The following is a 21670-nucleotide window of genomic DNA, read 5'->3' as shown; positions in this document are numbered from 1 at the left end:
CCTGCGGTGCGTCCTGATTGACCTAAACTGGGCTTCTGCGCACAGCGTGCAGAGCGCTCCGCTGAGGGTCTCACCAGCCCAGCTGTGGGGGTTAGCACTGTCCGTCCACAACGTCGCAGGTAGCACAGACGTCGTGTCATCCCCGGTAAGATATCACCAGCTTCGATTCTCAATGTGACGTGTCTGTTCCCAAAGTGATCAATTAATTCATCAATAACTTGTAGTCTCAAATAGGCTATTGTAATTTATTGCATCGCAGTATCACTAGTAACAACTGTGGGAAAACAAACGAAATTATTTGATGATACGTAGCCTAACCAATGTCTACCCTGAGAAATCTTATCGATTTGTTCTTCTAGGTCATTCCCGCTGAAGTAAAAATAAAAGTAAATGCATGCTCCATGTATGCTTAGAGTCACAACACGTAGACTGCATGTCTAGACCGGTCTGTGATTATTTTTCTTTCTGTATGCTCGCGGTATTATTGGGTGCGTTCGGAGCGCTAAATTATTTTTTTTTTGCAGATATATGACAAACGTTGATGAGACGTGACACTTATGTATCCATAGCAACATACCGTTGATCAGACTCACTGTGTGCCTCAAAACAGCCACTTCTGTGCCATAAGTAGCCTACATCAATATGTTGATGCGGAGGAGGGGTGCAACACTCGACTGTGCCACCTGTTGCTTAATCCTTGAGGTGATATCAACCCTATTTTCCCTCTGTATCCAATGCAGGGTGAAGGAAGGACGCACGGAGTGCCCAGATGATGAGATGAAACAGCCCATGTCCGAATACCTTCAACCCCCAGCCTGTTGTGGGGGGCATCTTTGGGGTGTCTGGGTCTAATAATTCCTATATGCAATATCATACTCTATAGCAAGTAGACACTTTCAGCTGTTTGGACCCTTCACCAGGGAACATGTATGTGACTCGAAGGAGGAGGCTCCACCTGAGCAGGATTATATTTTTTCTCTCTGGAGTTTTGCTGTGTTGCATATATCAGCTGACCATCCGTGCCAGGCTGCCAGAGCCTTGGCCGGAGGCTCAGACTGGAGATGACCCCGGGTATGGGCCAATGGAGGCGGTGGGCACATCGCCCGAGGAAGCTGCTGGGGACGATACTCTTGGCACGAGCACACTGACACAGCCGGTGACCACAGCCAAATCAACCACTCTGATCACTTCTTTTGCATCCCCACCCACAGCTGCAGCCACAACACAGACCACGGGAAATACACCGACCACAACAAACTCAGCAACAACAGTGGCAACAACAGCAAGAGCAACAACAACAGCGACAGCAACAACAGAAACGTCAAACGCAACCGCAAAACCCACCAACATAACAATAGAAACAACTGCATCTACGTCCGAGTCGACAACCACTAATATGACTGTGCACTGCATCTTTGTGGATCCAAATCAGTCCAGCCCTACTCCTGACCCTGTCCTGACCACCACAGCTGTTGTGTCCACCACCAACACCACCACAAAGGCTGTCCATCCCCCAGAGATCCCCCAGAGCAAGGCAGAGTACCCGCACGATATCTTCTCCATAGAGGACCGACGTAGAGGCTGGGTGATTCTCCACATCTTCGGGATGATATACATGTTTGTGGCTCTGGCTATTGTGTGCGACGAGTTCTTCGTCCCCACTCTGGGTGTGATCACGGACAAGCTGGCCATCTCGGACGACGTCGCTGGGGCAACCTTCATGGCCGCCGGCGGTTCCGCCCCGGAGCTCTTCACCTCCCTGATTGGCGTGTTCATCTCCCACAGCAACGTGGGCATCGGCACCATCGTGGGCTCGGCCGTCTTCAACATCCTCTTCGTGATCGGGATGTGCGCGCTCTTCTCCCGGGAGATGCTCCACCTCACCTGGTGGCCGCTCTTCCGGGACGTGTCCTTCTACATCCTGGGCCTCATCATGCTCATCGTCTTCTTCCTGGACAACACCATCATGCCTTGGGAGAGCGCCATGCTGATCGGGTGCTACACCGTCTACGTGACCTTCATGAAGTTCAACGTGCAGATCGAGCATGCCTTCAAGACCCAGCTCATGAAGCACAAGAGCATCGTCAAAGTCATCGCCGTGGAGGAACCTGAGAAGGTGTGTGTCTCATGCGTATGGCTACTGTTGCACATGCAGTGTCAAAAGGTTACCATGACGAGGCAGCATAATTAATGACTCATTACACATGACACATTAATGTTGTGTACATACTGTTTGAGAACTATGGTAGATAAGGGGAACAACTTTCCAGGGAAATGTTCAAGGCACCAAATTGATTTGTGAGACACGTGTCACCGTGGGCCCTGAAGGGTTAACACTGAGAAGAGAATAAGGTGATATGTGAAATGACACAAGCACAGTCGCTGTTGTAATGGCGATGCCAACAGTATGAGGACAGGAACAGTCAACATGACAGAAGCTGAGAATTAACTGCAGATGCCACCAGAGTCGTGTCACTGCTTATACAGCCTTCTCATTCACTATCCAGAAAGTTCGTAGAGAAACCTGTCAGGTCAGTCTTGCTGTAACAAAAGCAGAGGACTCTTGATAGCAGCATAATCTTCTGTTATGAGGTGAGCAGCTCTCTGGCATTGTTCTGTTCCTGGAACAGACGAGCGTTTAATGTGATTTCCTAATGTTTATTCATTATGGAGATAGCTGCGTGTCTGTGTGTGCGCGTCGCAGCCTTTGAAGAGGCCGCCTGAAAAGGCTCCCCGGTGTGCGAGGGCCTCAGACAACAGCACTGATGACTCGTAAAGCAATGTCTGACTGGCATCCTGATGCTGCTCAATTTGAGTGCAACATGACAGCAGATGTTTGTTCATTTATTTGTTTATGGTTATTGCTAAAGCAAACAAATGTGTTCGTTTGTCATTTCGGAGATGCAGGGAGGCCTGCACGCACATATGTGCTCATCCCCTACCTCTCGTGTTCAGCACAAATGGAGATCAACACCTCCACTAATCTGGTGCTAGCACACCCCGCTAGCAGCCACTAGCCTCTGGAGCAGGGCCAGTGCTGGTTCAGATCAGGGCCGAATGCGCTCCAGTGATCCCTGCACATCCACCTGAGATAAAACAGGCCTCAGGCAATCCAAGCAATAGTCAAATATATCATGTATTTTGTTCATCATTCACTGTTATGAAGTATTTTGTTATTCAGTGCCATGTAGAATTGATTATATTATACATATTGAAATATAGTATATTCTATAATCTAAACAACAGTTCATTTGTGAGATAAATTGCTTGAAATGTAGACTCTCCCATGATATTCAATGTATTTGACTTTCACATTTAACTTTCAAAACTTTTAAAACTCTTACAGAGACAAAGTTGCTCAAACACCATTACCTGAAATCCTTTGGCAGGCAAAAGTGTTGCGCAAACAATGAAACATGTATAGCTTGTGATTGCAGTTAGTGTGATTGAAGCTTATATAGGATGGAGTAAGAAGGCTTACTAGAAAGCTTTATGAAGCCAAATGCCTAGATCTAAGACCACGTAAACCCTATGTTGAGAAGGCGATCTCTATAATGAGTAAGGTTGTTCTAAAGTACTCCATTTGGTAATGTTACATAGTGGTATGCTGAGGATTGTCCAGACAGTGATAAGCTTTGTGGGATAGATCTTATAGATTGCTCTTAAACCCCATAAGAGAAATGAATGCTTGTTTTGGGTTGTACAGGTTTTCAAAAGAATTAGTATAATAATCCCATTTCAGTTGATGTGGACATGTGAATGATATTAATCATCAAGAACAAACCCAAATACGTAGGCCTAATAGGATGTGATGGAGGGGGTCTCATTGGAGCAGAATAAAGCAAAGTATCACCTTTACACCAAAATATGTCACCATTCAGTATCTGATGGAAAAATGATCCATCCACTATATGGTGTTTCTCTGGGCTTTGCTCATCTGTACCTCAGTCTTGATGAAGGCCACCATATCTTACCAATGTTCCATTATCTTTAAAATCATTCGTGCACACAGGGCAATGGAACTTCCGCTGCGGACAGTAGACCTCCTGATCCAGAAGACAAGAACCGATTGAAGGTAAAAGCCAAAATACAAAATACAAACTAATGACATGAATTTACCTTATGTTCACCCCCCCTGCATCTCACAGCTACACACATGTCATAGAGTGTGAAGTGACACATATCTGCAGCTGGCAGAGCAGACAGTCTTTAGCTATGATGAGTTTCACATGTCTACCTTATGAACATGGGATTGGCAAAAAATCCTGGCGCAAAAATCCTGTTTTACTGTTGCTAGAGGCTCTGACAGCTAGCTGAATGTTAGGCTAGTGCTGATAATGGTCTCATTAGCTTGTTTTGGTGTATTTATGTTGATTGCAATTGCTCAACTGTATGTGTATCTGGTCTTACCGAGGTAACTGAAGTCAGCCACAATCCCGTGTGTCAGGAATAAAAAAAAAAATGTTTATTTTGGTGGGGTAGGCAGATAGAGACATGAGATGTCTGAGACCCTCTGGATGTGACCGTGTGTGTGTGTGTGTGTGTGTGTGTGTGTTTGTTTGTTTGTGTGTGTTTTGTGTGTGTCTCTTGTATGTGTGTTTATGTGTATGGTTATTTTCCCTCCCCTACAGTTGAAACCAGCACTGCAGCGTGGAGGAAGTTCTGCATCGCTTCACAACAGCACCATGAGGAGTACCATCTTCCAACTGATGATCCACACACTAGATCCGCTGGGTGAGGGTAAGAGGCGACTCTGCCAAGAAAGGATGAGTCAATGAACAAATTAATGCATGAGCGAATTAATTAATGAGTGAATGAATGAATGAATGAATAAGGGACTATGTTAATGAGTGAATGAATAAGTGAAGTCATGGCTGAATGAATGAATGAATGGAATAGTGACTGAATGATTCACTAGTGACTGAGTGAATGCATGAGTGCACACATGAATGAATGTCCCCACAGGTGCCTGATGCTTTTCTTAAGTGTCCCTATATATCATCTCACAAACCCGACTGAGAGCATTACACCACCAGGCCGTTGGCAGAAAGATGGCCCTTATCTCCATGGTTGCTTGTGTAAGATGGAAAGAGTTGGTGGAGGACATAAGTCACTGCTGACTACCAAGAGCCCATGAAGCATCTTAATGATAACTTAACCTTGTCTTTCTTTTGAAAACACAATCTTGTATTAATTAGCCTACTGGTATATTCTGGCCTACCTGTTAAACGAAAGGACCCTAACATCTTGCAGAGTATAGTAGGAGAGTAAGATACATATATATTTCTAATGTCACAATCAAATGAAAAATATTGTTATTACTTGACAAGAACACATAGGCATAAAGAACTGGGGGAACAGTACCACACCACCATTATGTCACAGTATTACATCATACATCATCCAGAGTTATAGCTAACATTGTAACATTGGACATTGCAAGTCCTACATCATTTGATTTTTTTGTCAACAAAACTCTGCATCAGAACTCTAGATGCAAACAGTGATCAAGTGCATACTCTAAGATAGACTCTGTGCTACTGTACTACTTTATACTTTTTCACACACATTAAGAAGAAGCATGTTTCATGTCACCCAAAATCCCTTTGTCCTTCTGGTGAAATGGATTAGCAAAGCGTTCCAAATGAAGGTAGCACTAAGTCCAGCTTGCATGTAAGCAGATAAATGTCTTGCTCTGACATATGTGATTCAGTGGTGATAGAGCAATGGTGGATTTGAAATTGCCTCCATGGTGACTGCTCGATTGACAGGTGATGCTTCTGACCAGCCTCACTGTAAAACCAGCCATCTCAGATTTACCTGCCATTTCAATTTTGTGCTAAATATGTACATTTGGTGCTGGAAAAAGCTTTGGTGTCGATTCATAGTTTGTTTAAGACAGTAGCCATGACAGTGGATGAATTTGCTAAACCTATCAAGATAACTTAATTTCATAGTTGATAGTTGATATGACGATCAATGCAGAGGACTGCAAGAAAGATATGGAGGGTAAATAATCAGTATGGATGGACATTCCTCTCTGCAAAGCCTCAAGTAAACAGACACAATGGATTTGTCATGTGAGTGTCAGCAAACAGCGACATCATTTATCACACATTATGCAGCAAACAGCAACGTCATTCATCGCCTCCCTCACCCCCACCCCACCCCCGCACGTCTGTCACAGAGGCTACCTGGGCAGTCTGAAAAGGGCATGTCCCGTGTGTGCGTGGGGAGGGGTGTCTGTGAAGGGTGGGCAGTGGGGGCTTGAGGGTGGCCTGGGGTCAGTGCCCAGCATGAGGGGGGTGGCCGCGTGGGGTCTGTGCTGGGCGATGACCTTCAGTGACCTTCTGGAGCGAGCCGGGCGGTGCGGGGTACAGGGACGCGGCCTGGAGTGCTCCTGCGCAGCTCCTCATTAAGCAGCTTTTGATTGAGCTCATAAAAGCTGGATAAGAGCCAGCCTCCACCAGCACAATCCCTTTATCTCCACTGGGCTCTCTCACACTCACTCTCACTCGCACTCTCACTCTCACACAGACACATACTGTACTGCCCAGTCGGTTTGTCCATGTGTGTCTGTCTGTCTGTCTGTCTCTCTGCCTTTCTGCTTCTTTCTCTTTCAAACAGACATAAACTTTCAAACACACTTAAACACAGACATAGACACAGACACACACACACACACACATGCACACACCTGGCTTTTGCTAGACACCTGCCTCTCGCCCAACCATGATTCTCAGTAGAGCCCAGATGACAACGAATGGTGATTCTTTGTACAGGCAGTTGTGCGTTGTGTAGACAGACAAACACATAAGACTCAAATTCGCCACCCTGGTCAAAGGAGATGGGTGTTTTAGCAAGAAGGCTATTGCTATTGTCTATGGCAAGTACATCTGTTAGATTGTGACGTTTATTTACTGGCCACTGTTGCATAGGTCACTTGCAGGTGGCCATTTGGAACCATGAGCCAGCACTGTTACTGCCCAATGGATGCCCTGTGTCTTGTCCTAATGATATGTCCATGGGGTTACTGGGGTTACTGGGGTTTACCAGAGCTGCAGTAAGACTGTGATGATGGTGGATGCAGTGCTGTTGATCGGTATGTTGTATGTCTCTGTTTGTCAGAAACTATTTTAAATGGCGAGGTAAAGGCTGGCAGCTCAGGGCAGGGAAGAGGTAAGAAGAAGCAGTACTCCCTGCAGGGTTGACAACTCACGGTTCTCGGTTCACGGTTGGCATGAGAATCGCCTTTCTGCAGGCATATGATATTAAGGCTACCTCTGGTTGCGATGCCAGTGTGTCCCACTGTAGAATTATGGATGAGTCATAGTCATTCTCATGCTAAGAAAGCCCTGGCCGTGGTCAACCCTGCCTCTGTGTCTCGTGCACTGCCAGTGTTGTGTTTGTAAGGTTAGCACTGTGGCTATGCAGTGTCGTCGTCGTGGTTGTGCATGCCATGTCTGTGTTGTGAGTGAGTGATGGCTTTGTGATTTCTAGACTTTTTTTTTGCTTGATGCCATTTATTTGTTCCTCATGCGTACTTTTGTGTGATCTGCATGCTGTGCAGTATTGTTTTATGTCGGCTGTCAGCGGTTTCTTCCTTCTTAAACTCATAATGTAATTTTTCCCTCCGCAGTCAAATTCAAAGATAAGGCCCAGCTTCTGAACAGCATGGCCAGAGGAAAATCAGACGCCAAAACGCAGGAGAAATCCGACGGTACGTCAAACACACACCCTATACTGTATGCCCCCCCCCCCCCCCCCACACACACACACACATTCAACCACCCGCCCACCCATCCGGCTCTGGGCTCTGTCCCTCTGCCCTGTCCTGCCAGGCCAGGCCTTAATGAATAGAGCTGTCAGTGATTGTGATGGTGCCTGAGCCGAGATCTGTTGCATATGCAAGCCGCTGCTTCCGCTGTTCCTGGTGCTGATGGCGCTGCTGCTGCTGCTGGCTCTCTATAGAGTTGAGCCCCCGGGGCAAAGCAGCAGCGGCGGTGACAGCACACCTGCTTCCATCGCTTGCAGCACGGCGGGGATGAAAGGCGCAGGAGGCAGGGACGGGTGCCAGTAGCGCTTCTCATTGTCATCCACACAAAGCATCCTGCATTCTCTCACCCCCCCGCCCCCCCTTCTTCCACCCTTATTATGCGACTGCACATAAGAGCTCTTGTACACATTAGCTGCCATTGAAGCAATGAGAGGCATGCTGGTGATAATCAACAGTAGGTCTCTCTTTGTGAATTATACATGAGATGCTAAATGGTGTGTGACCGTGCAGCATGATCTATGGTACAGACGTAATCAGGCATAGGTTTGCTAATGCTATCTCTGGTCTCACCTTGTCATGTTGACATTCGCAACTTGGAAGATGCAGAAGATGCTGGGTGCAAAAAATCACAATTGAGGCCCTCTGTGGAGTTTTATTATGATGTGTCGCAAATCGGATGATTTTTGTTCATGTTTTTGGAGAGAATAGTGTCATGAACAATATTGTGCTCGTTACTTAGTTATATCCCATATCAGCATAGGAATCCTAAAAAATCAACAGAATACAGTGATACGTGAAGACCAAAGAGGCATCTTATATATCGAGGGCTGAGAACCAAAGGGGCATAAGTGACATTTTGGTCAAAATTGAGTTATATCACCTGAAAGCTCTTGATGAGCTCTCTTAGCTGACACAATTATAGAAGTAAAATATTTATAAATATATAGTTATTGAACAAAAACCAAAGGTCTTTAACTGTGAACATATAGAAGCAGTTAGATTTGTTTTGGCTCTCCTGTAAAGTTGGTGAAATGTCACTTACGCCCCTTTGGTTCTCAGCCCTCGATATACTGTAGTGTTCATTTTTACTCTACTCTATTCGTGGCTCTACTCTGATGCTCATGTTCATGTGTGGTATTCAGGTGCTGCGGCAAAGGAGTCCAAAGAGGAGAAGAAAGAGGCAGCAAAAGACGAAAAGAAAGAAGAGAAAACAGAAGAAAAGGACAAGGTAGAAGAAGAGGACGAAGAAGAGGAAGAAGAAGAAGAAGGAGAAGAAGAAGAAGAGGCAGAAGAGGAGACGAAAGAAGAGACAAAAGAGGAGACAAAAGAGGAGACGAAAGCGGCCCCCGCAGAGAAGGAGGAGAAGAAGGAGGAGGAGAAGAAGGAGGCAGAGGTGGAGGAGGAGGCCAAGGCAGAGACCACTGAGCAGACGGTAAGGTGCTCAGCAGTACAGGTGGGCATGGATACACAGGAGAGTGGACACACAATTAGTCTGGGTGGGATGGAGACTGCACTCTTGTCAAATACAATTGTCCGGAAGGGGAGTATGGCCTTGTTGTCCCTGTCAAGGTATACCATGGTCGTGGACACCCAAACAGGCACAGGCAAGACGTTTATCTCTACGTGAGTAGAGATAAACAGTAAACAGCAAATGAAGACAGTCTTTAATGATAAACATTAAAAGAATAAACATTCTTTGAAGTACGACTTAGAAACCAATTAGTTTAGAAACCAATTAATCCAACAATCCAGAAGTTGTTTTCTCTGGGATGCACTGAGGTATCATTCACTTGACCTTTGAGCTTGACCTTTCCGTTACCCCTCCAGATGACCTTTTGACCTTCATGTGTTTATCTCAGCACATCTTTCTGTGTGGTGGTCATGTGCTTCTTTTATCCTTTTTTGTTATCTTTCCTTGGGTTCTGTGTATGCCTGTCCTGAGTTCTCTTCCTTTTCTATTTGACCTCTTGACCTCTCCTCCTGGCCTGAAGAAGGAAGTGGCTGCTGCTGCACCAGATGGTGGAGGAGATGGCGATGAGGAGGACAGCGAGGAAGACAGCGATGATGACAGCGATGACAGCGACGACAGTGATGACAGTGACGATGATGAGGAGGAGGAGGAGGGAGAAGGAGAAGGAGAGGAGGAGGAAGAGCCGGAGGAGCCGCTGTCGCTGGAGTGGCCGGACACGCCGCGTAAGCAGATCACATATCTCTTCCTGCTGCCCATCGTCTTCCCGCTATGGCTCACCGTGCCTGACGTCCGCAACCCAGTAAGTAGCCAGTGGAAAGCAGTGTTGTCACAGATTACACCTGTGTAAAGCAGTGTTGTCACAGATTACACCTGTGTAAAGCAGTGTTGTCACAGATTACACCTGTGTAAAGCATGTTATCAAAGATTAGACCTTACTGTGTAAAGCAGTGTTGTTAAAGATTAAACCTTACTGTGTAGAGCAGTGTTGTTAAAGATAAAACCTTACTGTGTAAAGCAGTGTTGTTAAAGATTAAACCTTACTGTATAAAGCAGTGTTGTTAAAGATAAAACCTTACTGTGTAAAGCAGTGTTATCAAAGATGAAACATTACTGTGTAAAGCAGTGTTGTTAAAGATTGGACCTTATAGTGTAGAGAAGTGTTGTTAAAGATGAGACCTTACACTGCAAAGCACTGTTGTCAAAGTTTAAACCCTACAGTGTAAAGCAATGTTATCAAAGATTAAACCTTACGGCATAGAGCAGTGTTGTCAATAATTACGCCTTACACTGGAGAGCAGTGTTGTCAAAGATTCTCCTGAACAGTTGATTAACTATCTCTGGTGATGTCCAGTGCATATACAAATACAGATTGTAATAGTTGCGTATTTTTATCTTATGAAAATGTAGCCTACAGTGTTCTCCAATGAAGACTAAAGGACTATGATATGCATTGTGAGTCTGTGATTGTGTTCCTCAGGCATCTAAGAAGTTCTTTGTTATCACCTTTGTGGGCTCCATCATATGGATTGCAGTTTTCTCCTATTTAATGGTCTGGTGGGCACATCAGGTCAGAGGCAATACTCTTCTACAGCCTAGAACATCTGATCTAGATCATAATAGAGTCTAGATTACATTCTGTGGTAGTCCTTCACATAGTTCTACAGATTAGTGAGAAACTTAAAGATTGTGTGTTATTTGCTTTACAGTGCATCCTAGTATGTGTGCTGCTGGGTTTGTTCCTTCACACATTGCTGTGGCAGGCACCTGGTGACTGGTGTGTTTGTGGTGCAGGTGGGTGAGACGGTTGGCATCTCCGAGGAAATTATGGGTCTGACCATCTTGGCAGCGGGCACCTCCATCCCTGACCTCATCACCAGTGTGATTGTGGCGCGGAAAGGCCTGGGGGACATGGCTGTGTCCAGTTCTGTGGGCAGCAACATCTTCGACATCACAGTGGGGTGAGCCAAGGCGCTAACTACAGTCTGTTGTTGTTGCTGTTCTGTTGTGTTCAGGGGAGGTCTGTAGAATATGATCTACATGATAAGTTCAGGTATTTAACAAATGCATTTATCCAAAGCAGCATGATACGTAAGCTAAATGTAGCTCTAATAATCTCTAATTATGTATAGATCTCTAGTTTTAAGCTATGTCATGTAGGATGTCTAGTATTTCAAAGTGATGCTTCAGGCAACATCTCGTCATCAGTGAGTCAGCTCACTTGACCTCTAACACAGTTCGCCTGCAAAGCTGCAAGAAGGGCATGCGTGGCACATCCTGTTCGTCACGAAACCTGCCCTGCATACTTTACACTTGTCGCGCTCTCTTCTCCCTGTCTGCATACAGTCTCACATTACCCGTCATCTCCCGACTATGAGCCACGGCTTATACATTGATTTTGCTAAATTTCTTCTGCTATGAGGTTAATACAGGGGGGCAGTTAATATGGTGTTAATATGGTTTTGTTTCTTTAAACTTGCATAAAACACTGTCCTGCGGCGTATACACAATGTGGCTTATGTGCGGGAAATTACTGGACCCGTCATTTCCCAACTATTATTGGGATATAACTACTTATAGATTGTTTCAGCAACATTTATTCAGCTACACAGGGGTAGTTGATATGGTATTCATGTGGTTTTGTTTCTTTTAAGTTGCATAAAACACTGTCCTCCTTATACACAATGAGGCTAATACACAGGAAATGACTGTATATGAGAAATGTGTTTATTCAAGGCTTTTCATTTTGTATCTAGTCGAGGTTGTACCCTTTCTTATCCTCCCTCACCTGATTGGTCATCTGTCGCTCCCTCTCTACCCTCTCCTTCTCTGCCCCCTCCTTTCTCTCTCTTTTTCTCTCGCGCCCCAGTCTACCGGTCCCCTGGCTGATGTACTCGTCGATGCACGGCTTCATCCCGGTGGCCGTGAGCAGTAACGGTCTCTTCTGTGCCATCGTGCTGCTCTTCCTCATGCTCCTCTTCGTCATCATCTCCATCGCCGTGTGCGGGTGGAAGATGAACAAGGCGCTGGGCTCGACCATGTTCCTGCTCTACTTCATCTTCCTGGTGCTCAGCGTCATGCTCGAGGACCGCATCATCATCTGCCCTGTGTCCATCTGAGGCCTGTCTCCATGGAGACACACTCCCAACTCACACACGTTCCTGCAGCCGTCGCTGCTGCAGCCCAACTTTTGCCACAGCAGTGGCCGTTTCAGTCCAACGTCAACTTTTACTTGGCTGTCAACTTCACTGTCCACTGTCTCTGACTGTACAACAAGAGTAGTCCTGGATCTGGTGCACTCCGTTCTAACTATGTATTCTCTCGTCTGTTGGTGTGCGAGTGTGTGTGTGTGTGTGTGTGTGTGTGTGTGTGTGTGTACATGTGTGTATATATGATGTTTTGCAGAACTGACGACAAAGCATATTGCAGGTGTTCATAGTTCAAGTGCAACAGTTCTCTCAAAAACACCTTTAGGGAAAGTTAGGAATGTATATGAATGTTCTTCTATTTCATTCACATTTTACCACAACAGCTTTGACCATACCAGCTTTTTATTTTTATGAATGTTATGTAATGAAGAAATGCTAAGTGGTGGTCAATCAATAAATGAAATCCCCAACAATTAACGCAGAATGTCATATGCTGCATATCATTGTCTATGTATGTTTATGGTCTCACATGTCAAGAGGGTGGCGAGAGTGCTAAGAGGATTAATGGATTAAGGTGTGCTAGGTGACTGTTTATATGCACCCTTGGCAAAGAGCTGTTTGTATTTGCAGCGCTGCCTGAAAAACTGTGCTATGTACCTGAGAGGACTTGATGGCAGAAAACGAAAAGCTCATCAGTGGCGTTTGTTTGTTGTTGTTGTTGTTGTTGTTGTTGTTGTCTGTGTCATGTATCAGTGTATGGTGCATTCTCTCATAAATATGAATGAGTACCTGGAAATGTATGCAGAATTTCTTCAGTGAAGTCATGGGGACGTTGTGCGCTAACAACTCAACTCTCTGTAAATGATGTAATTTAAACTCATACTGCAACTGAATTATTTTTGTAAAATTGATTATAATGTGTATTATTAGTATACACAATATATATAAAAAGGTCTTTGTGCTTGATGTAAAATATATGTATTTTTTCGTCTATTTTTCATCTTAGTACATGTCTAGTCGCCCTCTACTCTTTATGGGGGGGAAGCTGTCCTTTCATGTGAACATTTTTGTCTATCGTATCACAGCTCAAATTAAACTTGCACAGACGTGAACAGGACACCACTCCCCTTGATGTTCAATTGTCCTCACCGATAGCATTAGAATAATTATGCAAAGATGTTGGTCATACAAATGTTCCCAGTCTAAACTTTCACCAGAGACCATTCCGACACGTCATGATGTCACTAGTGTTTTATTTACAGTTATAAACATTGTTCTGAAGATCCAGTCCAGACTCCAAATCATAATGAGCATACAAATATAAATAACAGGAATAAAACAAATATATGATATGTGTATGGGTGTAAGACATTGGCCCAACACAGTTCAGTTTACAAAAAAAACACATTTCAGTAGATATATATCGCTGTGAGCTGGATACAGAATAGTCAAATGATTTTTACTTAGAATTTGCTGTAAGAAAAGTTTGGCTGTTGATCTTTGCCACTGTAAACTTCACTAGTACCATATGTGGCGGATGGCAGCAAAACAGTCAAAACATCTCAACTATAGCCAAAGGCAGTCTCAAAGGACATTTGTTTTTGTTTTTGTTTTGTTTCATTTTCATTCTGTGATTGTATATTCAGTCAATAAACAATTGAGTTCAACAAATTGAAGCTGATCTTTGAAGTAAGATTTCACTCATTTAGAAAAAACCTGGCAGTATTTGTGTAATCTCTGTATGTATGTGTACAGTATGTGTATGTGTGAATAGCATGTGTTTGTATTTCAGTGCAAATGTTTCTGTACCGTAAGTGTCCTCCACTTCATAACCATCCAGCAGTGCTGCTGCAGCTTAAGCTCACCAGAGGACCACATGACTAAATTAACTCATGTAGATTTAACACTGACAAATTGGCAGAGGCAGCTCGGCACTCTCCAGCTGCCGGCTAGTTGTGTGCAAAGCAGAACTTTTATAATACTTTTAAGAGTCACTGTCCAAGATGGTCGCCGCATTTGGAGCCATTTTGGCCCAATCCTAACACAGTCATCCATGACTCCATGCCAAGTCAGGGCCAGATTCTATGTCAAGTCAAGGTCAGCTCTATGTCAGTACCAGCAGCCATCTTGGATATATCATGTGTTCATACTTGTACCTACTGCAGTGTTTCTGACTGCATATGGGCTCATCGCTCTGGCCATGTTATGTCATTCTAAAAACAAACATGGCAATATTGCATTTCACGTTCACCATAGTAAGGATAAAATATTAAGATAAAGTGGAATTTATACTTTAAACAATTTCAATCAACAGTCAATGCTTTCACTTTTTTTCCCAGAGGGAAAGAGATGTGATACCAATGTCTCCAGCAGCTTCTCTATTCCAGTTGTCAACAGAGTCCACATATCTTTCCATCTGTGATGGAGTCTCTTCAGTTCATAAGTGGGCCTAAACACACATTTATCTACCCATTGTAGGGGGCCATTTTCTACACAACCCCCAGTTGCCTTTTTTTTTGGTCCAGTTTTGTTCTTCAGCACTTAGAACACAGTCATGTTTACGACACTCACACGACACGGCCCACGCAAAGTGGTCACCAGGACCACCACAAATCACATGAACAAACCGCACTCTCGCAAAATAAGTCCCACGTCATATCAACATTTCATTTTTACAAATGAACATAAAGTCGATTATAGCAAACATCCATCTTAAAATATACCTGTATGATACAAATATTGTCAGCAATATAATAATAATAACAATAATAATCGATTATCTACAGAATTACATATTTGTATGTGATTTTCAAACACAAGTGCCCCTGTAGTACCACCAAGAGGCCCTGAATTACTCACAGCATGTGTAGAGACCTTTAGCTCCTGCAAAACTAACAACACCCCTAATGATTGGTTGAGAAACTTTTTTTGGACCAATCAGATGTTAGCTATTTTACATGTGCTAAGAGTAAAACAGGGCTGGTGTCTAATTGCTAATGTAACAACATGGAGAGGAATGTGAGCAGGACAGCTAGCTGGCTAGCACTGCTCTGAGGGTGATAGTCTTTGTGCTTATACGCTAAGTGCTTCCTTACAAATATGAGACTTGAGTGGCTAAACACTGTTGTGAAAATTCTACTGGTCCCAAAATCTCTGTGTCCAGTGGAGACGGTTTTTGTGGTCTCTGGCTGGACCGGAGGCTATGACCTGAGCACATTATTGCTCCTAATCTACTGTGACCTGTAGTGAAAATAGCGGAAACTATTTCTTTAATTTCTTCTTTTTTTTCCTGAGTGGATCTAGTGGGTTATTGTGTACAGCGGGGAACATACAGAACTATAAAGGTCCATTGGTCAGGTGGTGGAGAGTGCTTGAAAGAGAGAGAGAGAGAGTGAGAGAGAGAGGGAGGGAGAAGGATATCTGACAGACAAAAGAGAAGTTCCCGGCAAAAGCAGACAGACAAACCAGACAAGACCAGACCAGACATCGGGGAACAGTCTTCAAGAAGGACAAAGGGAGGGGGGGAGGGGGGGGGGGATTCTCCATGGTGTACCTGGCTACGTGTCATGTGGGAGCAGCATGGAGGTGGCTTTGGTCGAGCGGAAGTTTCCAGTTAAAAGGAGGGAATACGTGCGGAGGGGAGGAGGGAAAGTGAGATGGAGGGAAGGAGGGAGTAGGGGATGGGACGACTCCTGCCCACGTCTAAGAGGTTTTCATGTCCACCAAGTTCAAGCCTCCAGTCTTCTCTCCAGGGAGAGGAGGGACAGGCGTGCAGGAGGGATGTAGCAGTGTGGGGGGCGTCTAGGCGGAGGCCTGGGCAGAGCGCGAGAGGTGGGATTGGAGGATGGAGGGTGGGGGTTAGATGGGGAGGGGTTGGGGGTGGGGGTTGGTGTCCACACGGGGGAGTCACAGGCTGGGGAGGCCGAAGGTCCGGCGACACTCCATCACCCCAGCGCTGGGTGGACGGTCACAGTTATGCGTCAGCTTCACCTGACCTGGGGTCAGGCGATCGTACGCCATCTTATACTCGCGGTCGAAGGCATCTGTCAGGGCGAAGAAAAGGCACGGGCTTGTGAAAGGTTTACGACAGGCGTACAACAAGCATCCAGTCAGGCAAATTCACTACAAAAAAAACCCCAGTCAGACAGTGAAAGTCCAAGGACTCAGAGACAGATAAAGAGAGATGAAGGTTTACTACAGATGTAGCACACAGAGCCACTCAGGCTGATATATTACATAAAGGCTGCCAGACGGGGAGACTCGAAGGACTTACAGGGAGGGAAAGAAGCAATCAACTCACCAATGTTCACACTGTTCTTGCCCAAGGACACCAAAGACAAGAAGAGAAGCTCTCGGTAAAGACTCCTGGAAGAGAACAGAGAGAGAGAGAGAAATGAATTATCACAAATGATCTGCTCATTCGGCAGTGGTGGTTTCATTTTCCAATGACAAGGACGAAGGTGTAACGTAACCTATTTCCTACCCATGGCAAGAGCACATGGCATGTACTTCATCAACATGTACAGTATATATATATATATATATATATATATATATACTGTATATACAGCCTGACAGTTCAGTCATTTAACACTGTGATGCACTTTGTTATGTCATCTATGTGGGTGGCTATTTCCAATGCACTGGCAAATCTTTCTGTGGCTCTAGCTGAGTGTCGATGTCTATTCAGATGGCATTTCTCTCTTTGTTCATCATGCCCGTTCGGTTGACATCGTGTGGTGCCCACCTCTGTCTGACGAAGCCCAGGCGGTCTCCGAGCTGCTGGAGGACCTGGCTCATGGGCTGGTAGACGTCGTTCCTCTTGATGCTCTTGACCACGCTCTGCAGCAGCTCCAGGCTGACCGCCTGCTCTGGACTCTCCTCCTCCCACAGAGGAGCCGGACCACACGCACTCACACCTACACACAGCACATACGGAGAGAGAGGGAGAGAGAGAGGGAGAGAATAAACATTTGTACAAATCATTTGTTATTGTACAAAACGGGTTTGTTTTGTGCTTTGGCAACACTGTACTTACAGTCATGCTAATAAAGCAACACTGAATTGAATTGAATGGAGGAAAGCGAGAGTTAGAATAGGAGAGAAAAGGGAGGAATAGAAAACATGTAGGAAGAGAGGCAGAAAGGAAAAGAGAGAATGAGAGTGTGAGAAAGAGATACAGAAGAGAGCACAGAGAGCACAGAGGGAATACAAATATAGAACCCTCATATCACACTCATGCCCACAGAACATGCCCACACAAGCACCGCCCACACAAGCACACACTTTTACACACACACACACACACACACACACACACACACACACACACACACACACACACACACACACACACACACACACACACACACACACACACACACACACACACACACACACACACACACACACACACACACACACACACACTCTGGAGTAGCTGTGGACTTACAATGTTTGTTCCAGAGCTTGTAGCAGGGCTGGATGGGGTCCTGGTGCAGTCTGGGATTGTCCCACAGAATCTGGACCAGAACATTCTTGCTCTCCTCTGAAGAACCACTCTGAGAGCCCTGCAGACCAGTCAACACAACCATCAACCATCAACCATCCACGGAACCACCAACCAACCACAGATCAGCGTGGCCGATTCACCAAGTTCACACAACATTAAAGTGCAGTCAGCTAGACACACCACTATGGTGAGGAACACTATCTACTGTATCTACAGCCCTCAACACGTCCTATTCTTCTGAAAGGACCAGGTCATCGCAGTGCATCGCCACTAGCTCTGTCATGTCATGTCCATGTCTGTGGAGTGGGTGCTTACATGCTTTCAGCCGTGACATGCATTCGAGACACACACAGATCAAGTGCCATTATGTTAGCAAGTGCATTCCTTGGGCTTTTCCTTGAAGCTGTGGACATAACGGCTGCTATTATCTTCCTCAACCAGCTGAGACACAGCAGCTATTATCCCGACGCGAGCATGTGTTGTCACGTTGTCATGGCGACAGGGCCGTGCGACGAGGCGCTCACCTGGTCGTCTTGGAGACAGTGCTGCGAGCTGAGGATGAGCGGGGGCAGGCAGCTGGGCAGGTCGAGGCGGCGGAAGAACCAGACGAGGTTCCAGAAGACGATGGGGTGCTGGTCCACCACGGCGGCCGAGCAGAGCGCCTGGTCGCCCTCGTTCTCCAGCAGAGACTCCAGCTCCTTCCACAGCACCAGCGGACTCAGGTAGGGCACGCACACGCGCTCCTGGGGGGGGGGGGGGGGGCACACACAACAGCGCTAAGGTCAATCACAGGTGAGCCCATCAAACGGCTCCAATAGGGCACCAATATCGATCGACTACTGAACAAGAGGCCAACACAACACGAGCTTCAACTACAAATGAACCCATCAAAAACACCAGCAGTGTCAGGTAGGTCACAGTCACACACACACACACACACACACACACGCACACACACACACACACACACACACACAGACACACACTGGGGGTGAGAGACACAGAAATATCAGCCATATTGATAATATGATGATAATAGATCAGTCCATCTGCAGTGCCCTTATGGGCTTCAAATGAAGAGAAACACAACATTAGTTATGTGACGGTCAGCCCTACCCCCTTGACTGTGGGGCTCACTAATCTATGTTATGCAGGCAAACAATATCTGTTCTATTTAACTCAGGGCTATTCAATGGGAATCAATATCCAAAGACAGTATCAGAGAAATGAATTCAAAGGCAATAAACTGTGTGACCTGCACAATGAGAGCACGGGGTGATATATTACATCTCTGGTGCACATCGCAGGGTGCAGGTCAGACTGACCGCTGCTTATTGGGCCGAGAGAAATCGAACGTTTGAACAGGTCACTAGGCTTTATCACCTGGCCAGGGAAGACATGCGATGATGCATTATGTCTTTATCAGAGGCTAGTGCGCTGTGAATCAGGCTGACCGCTGCTGTTGTCAGCCAAGCTGGACCATCTGCTTTACAGAGCCTCACACACACACAGAGGTTTGGCTGACTGAGGCCATTTTAGTCAAGCTGACTGGACGTCACAGTTCTATGCTAACTGTGCACATATCCATTGCACTGTTACCAGTTAACATGTATTATAATAAGGCTGACTAACCGCTGAAGATTTAGCCAAGCTGGCAGGAGCATCAGCAGAGGTCTGGTCATTCGATGTGACCGGCAGGTCCTCGTCTTGTGGGGGGCTCTGGTCATTCGATGTGACCGGCAGGTCCTTGGGTTGTGGGGGGCTCTGGTCATTCGATGTGACCGGCAGGTCCTCGTGTTGTGGGGGGCTGTTGTCACTGGTTGTGACCGACGGGTCCATTTGTTGTGGGGGGCTGTGGTCAGTGGCAGGGGCGTTGTCTGGGCTCTCTGGGGTCTGGCCTGTGCTCTCAGGGCTCTGGTTACTGCAGGATGAGGACGCCTCTTGGGGAGAAGACCTGCTGATGTAAGCCCAAGGAGGTCAATGATGGGGAAATGAACAGTGTGTGTGTGTGTGTGTGAGTGTGTGTGTGTGTGTGTGTGTGTGTGTGTGTGTGTGTGTGTGTGTGTGTGTGTGTGTGTGTATGCTGTTAGACACTTGATAGGGGTAACATCTGCAAAGACATTTAGTGATCTCAGTACCCCAGATGTGACATTTAATCTGCATGTGCATGTGTGTGGGGGTGTGTGATTATATCTGATATCTGATAGGAGAAACACAAGCACAGACATGTAATGAATTAAATATCCCAGATGTGACATTTAATCTGCATCTGCATGTGTGTGCGTGTGTGTGTGTGTGTGTGGGTTTCTGCATGTGATGCATGTGTGCATGTGTGTGATGGGGGAGGTGAGAGGTGTGTGTTTCTGTGTATGTTTGTGGGGGTGGGGTGGGATATTGTGTGTGTCTGTGGATACAATACATACTACATGCATGTGTGTGTGTGTGTGTGTGTGTGTGTGTGTGTGTGTGTGTGTGTGTACATGTACCTCCTCTGCGTGCGCAGGTCTCTGATCTCCACGTCCAGGAGGGGCAGGAATGGAGAGCCACAGAAGGGGCAGGTGCTGTTGAGGTTGGAGTCGTCCGCCGTCCAGCCCGCCATGATCTCCTCGTCATACACCAGGCACTCACAGGTGTTACAGCGCGAGCAGCTGGACATCAGGACCTGAGACACACACACACACACACGTTTACCCACACTTCCTGTAAGTACTTTCAAGAAATGTCCTTTTATTACACCTGAGATGAGATTTACAGTACATGAGGTGATCTTGAGGGGCATGAAAGGTAATAAATTATAGATTCTAGATTCTAGATTATAAATAGACAGATTATAAACAGAACTATAAAATATTACAGCATGGGACATCTCTTTGCATCTCAAAATGCTAACAAATCCATTGAATTATACAACTTTATGTACTGTGTGTAATGTCAAATGTGAAAGAAAGTGCTTTAAAAGCGCCCTCTAACACAGTGATTTCTCTGTCAGCTCAGCAGTGTGGAGAGCACAGACACAGACACAGACACAAGCCGTGGGCAGACGCCCTCTCTTTGGTCTTGGCGCTGCGCTGCGGAGAAGCGAGGCTGGCAGGGATGCGGGCACACTCACCTCGATGGCGTAGGTCTGCTGGGCGGCGGAGCGTCCGTTGTCTGGAGACGAGTCTGGAGTGTGCGGAGGCTTGGAGAGGGCGGCCGAAGAGCCTGCGGCATTAGAGGAGAAGCAGACACAATACTCAGGGACGGAACAATGGCCATCTGGTGTCTTCACACACACACACACACACACACACACACACACACACACACACACAAAAAAAAAACACACAGATACAGATACACACACACACACACACACACACACACACACACACACACACACACACACACACACACACACACACACAGGTACACACACACAGGAACACAGAAATACACAGACACATTGCCAGTCCCAACCAAAGAGCAGGGGGCAAAAGCTCTGCCGCTGTGTGTGCTTCTGTCCAGGTTCATTAGAGATGCTAATGACTTTGACCGAGATGCAGGAGCCACTGATGCTGTTGCTGTGGCTCATTTGGCCCTAATGAAGGAAACAGGCCTCATGTCTGGATGAGAGTGTAAGGGCGTGTGTGTGTGTGTGTGTGTGTGTGTGTGTGTGTGTGTGTGTGTGTATGTGTGTGCGTGACGAATCTGAGTGATTGCTGGAGCACTTCTGCTGGGGCACAGGCTGCCTGATTGAAGAGGATCCAATCAGAGGTGCTCATCAG

The 21670-nt window shown here is 46.0% G+C and overlaps 2 protein-coding genes across 2 annotated transcripts in view; one reads left to right on the top strand and one right to left on the bottom strand.

Moving 5' to 3' along the window:
* Nucleotides 1-1286: 1286 nt before the first annotated feature.
* Nucleotides 1287-12364, top strand: slc24a1 (solute carrier family 24 member 1). The gene is made up of 9 exons (XM_062546716.1): nt 1287-2116; nt 4013-4075; nt 4632-4740; nt 7640-7806; nt 8958-9005; nt 9772-10047; nt 10726-10815; nt 11040-11206; nt 12115-12364. Exons 1-9 carry the CDS (start codon nt 1397-1399, stop codon nt 12362-12364), a joined length of 1890 nt encoding a protein of 629 aa, XP_062402700.1. The 5' UTR covers nt 1287-1396.
* A 1272-nt stretch (nt 12365-13636) lies between these two features.
* The window catches only part of dennd4a (DENN/MADD domain containing 4A), a 54984-nt gene continuing 46950 nt past the window's right edge, over nt 13637-21670 (bottom strand). The window contains exons 25-32 of the mRNA XM_062546712.1: nt 21016-21107; nt 20393-20568; nt 19539-19860; nt 18431-18649; nt 17847-17964; nt 17142-17313; nt 16695-16759; nt 13637-16437 (exon numbers count right to left, since the gene is read on the bottom strand). Of these exons, the coding sequence (XP_062402696.1) occupies nt 16301-16437; nt 16695-16759; nt 17142-17313; nt 17847-17964; nt 18431-18649; nt 19539-19860; nt 20393-20568; nt 21016-21107 (1301 nt within the window). The 3' untranslated portion in view covers nt 13637-16300. The remainder of the gene's footprint in view (nt 16438-16694; nt 16760-17141; nt 17314-17846; nt 17965-18430; nt 18650-19538; nt 19861-20392; nt 20569-21015; nt 21108-21670) is intronic.

Source organism: Sardina pilchardus, chromosome 10 (assembly GCF_963854185.1).
Source record: "Sardina pilchardus chromosome 10, fSarPil1.1, whole genome shotgun sequence".
In the NCBI taxonomy this organism is placed as follows: Eukaryota; Metazoa; Chordata; class Actinopteri; order Clupeiformes; family Clupeidae; genus Sardina; species Sardina pilchardus.
The sequence above is the reverse complement of the archived record's forward strand: the minus strand, read 5'-3'. Positions and strand labels throughout refer to the sequence as shown.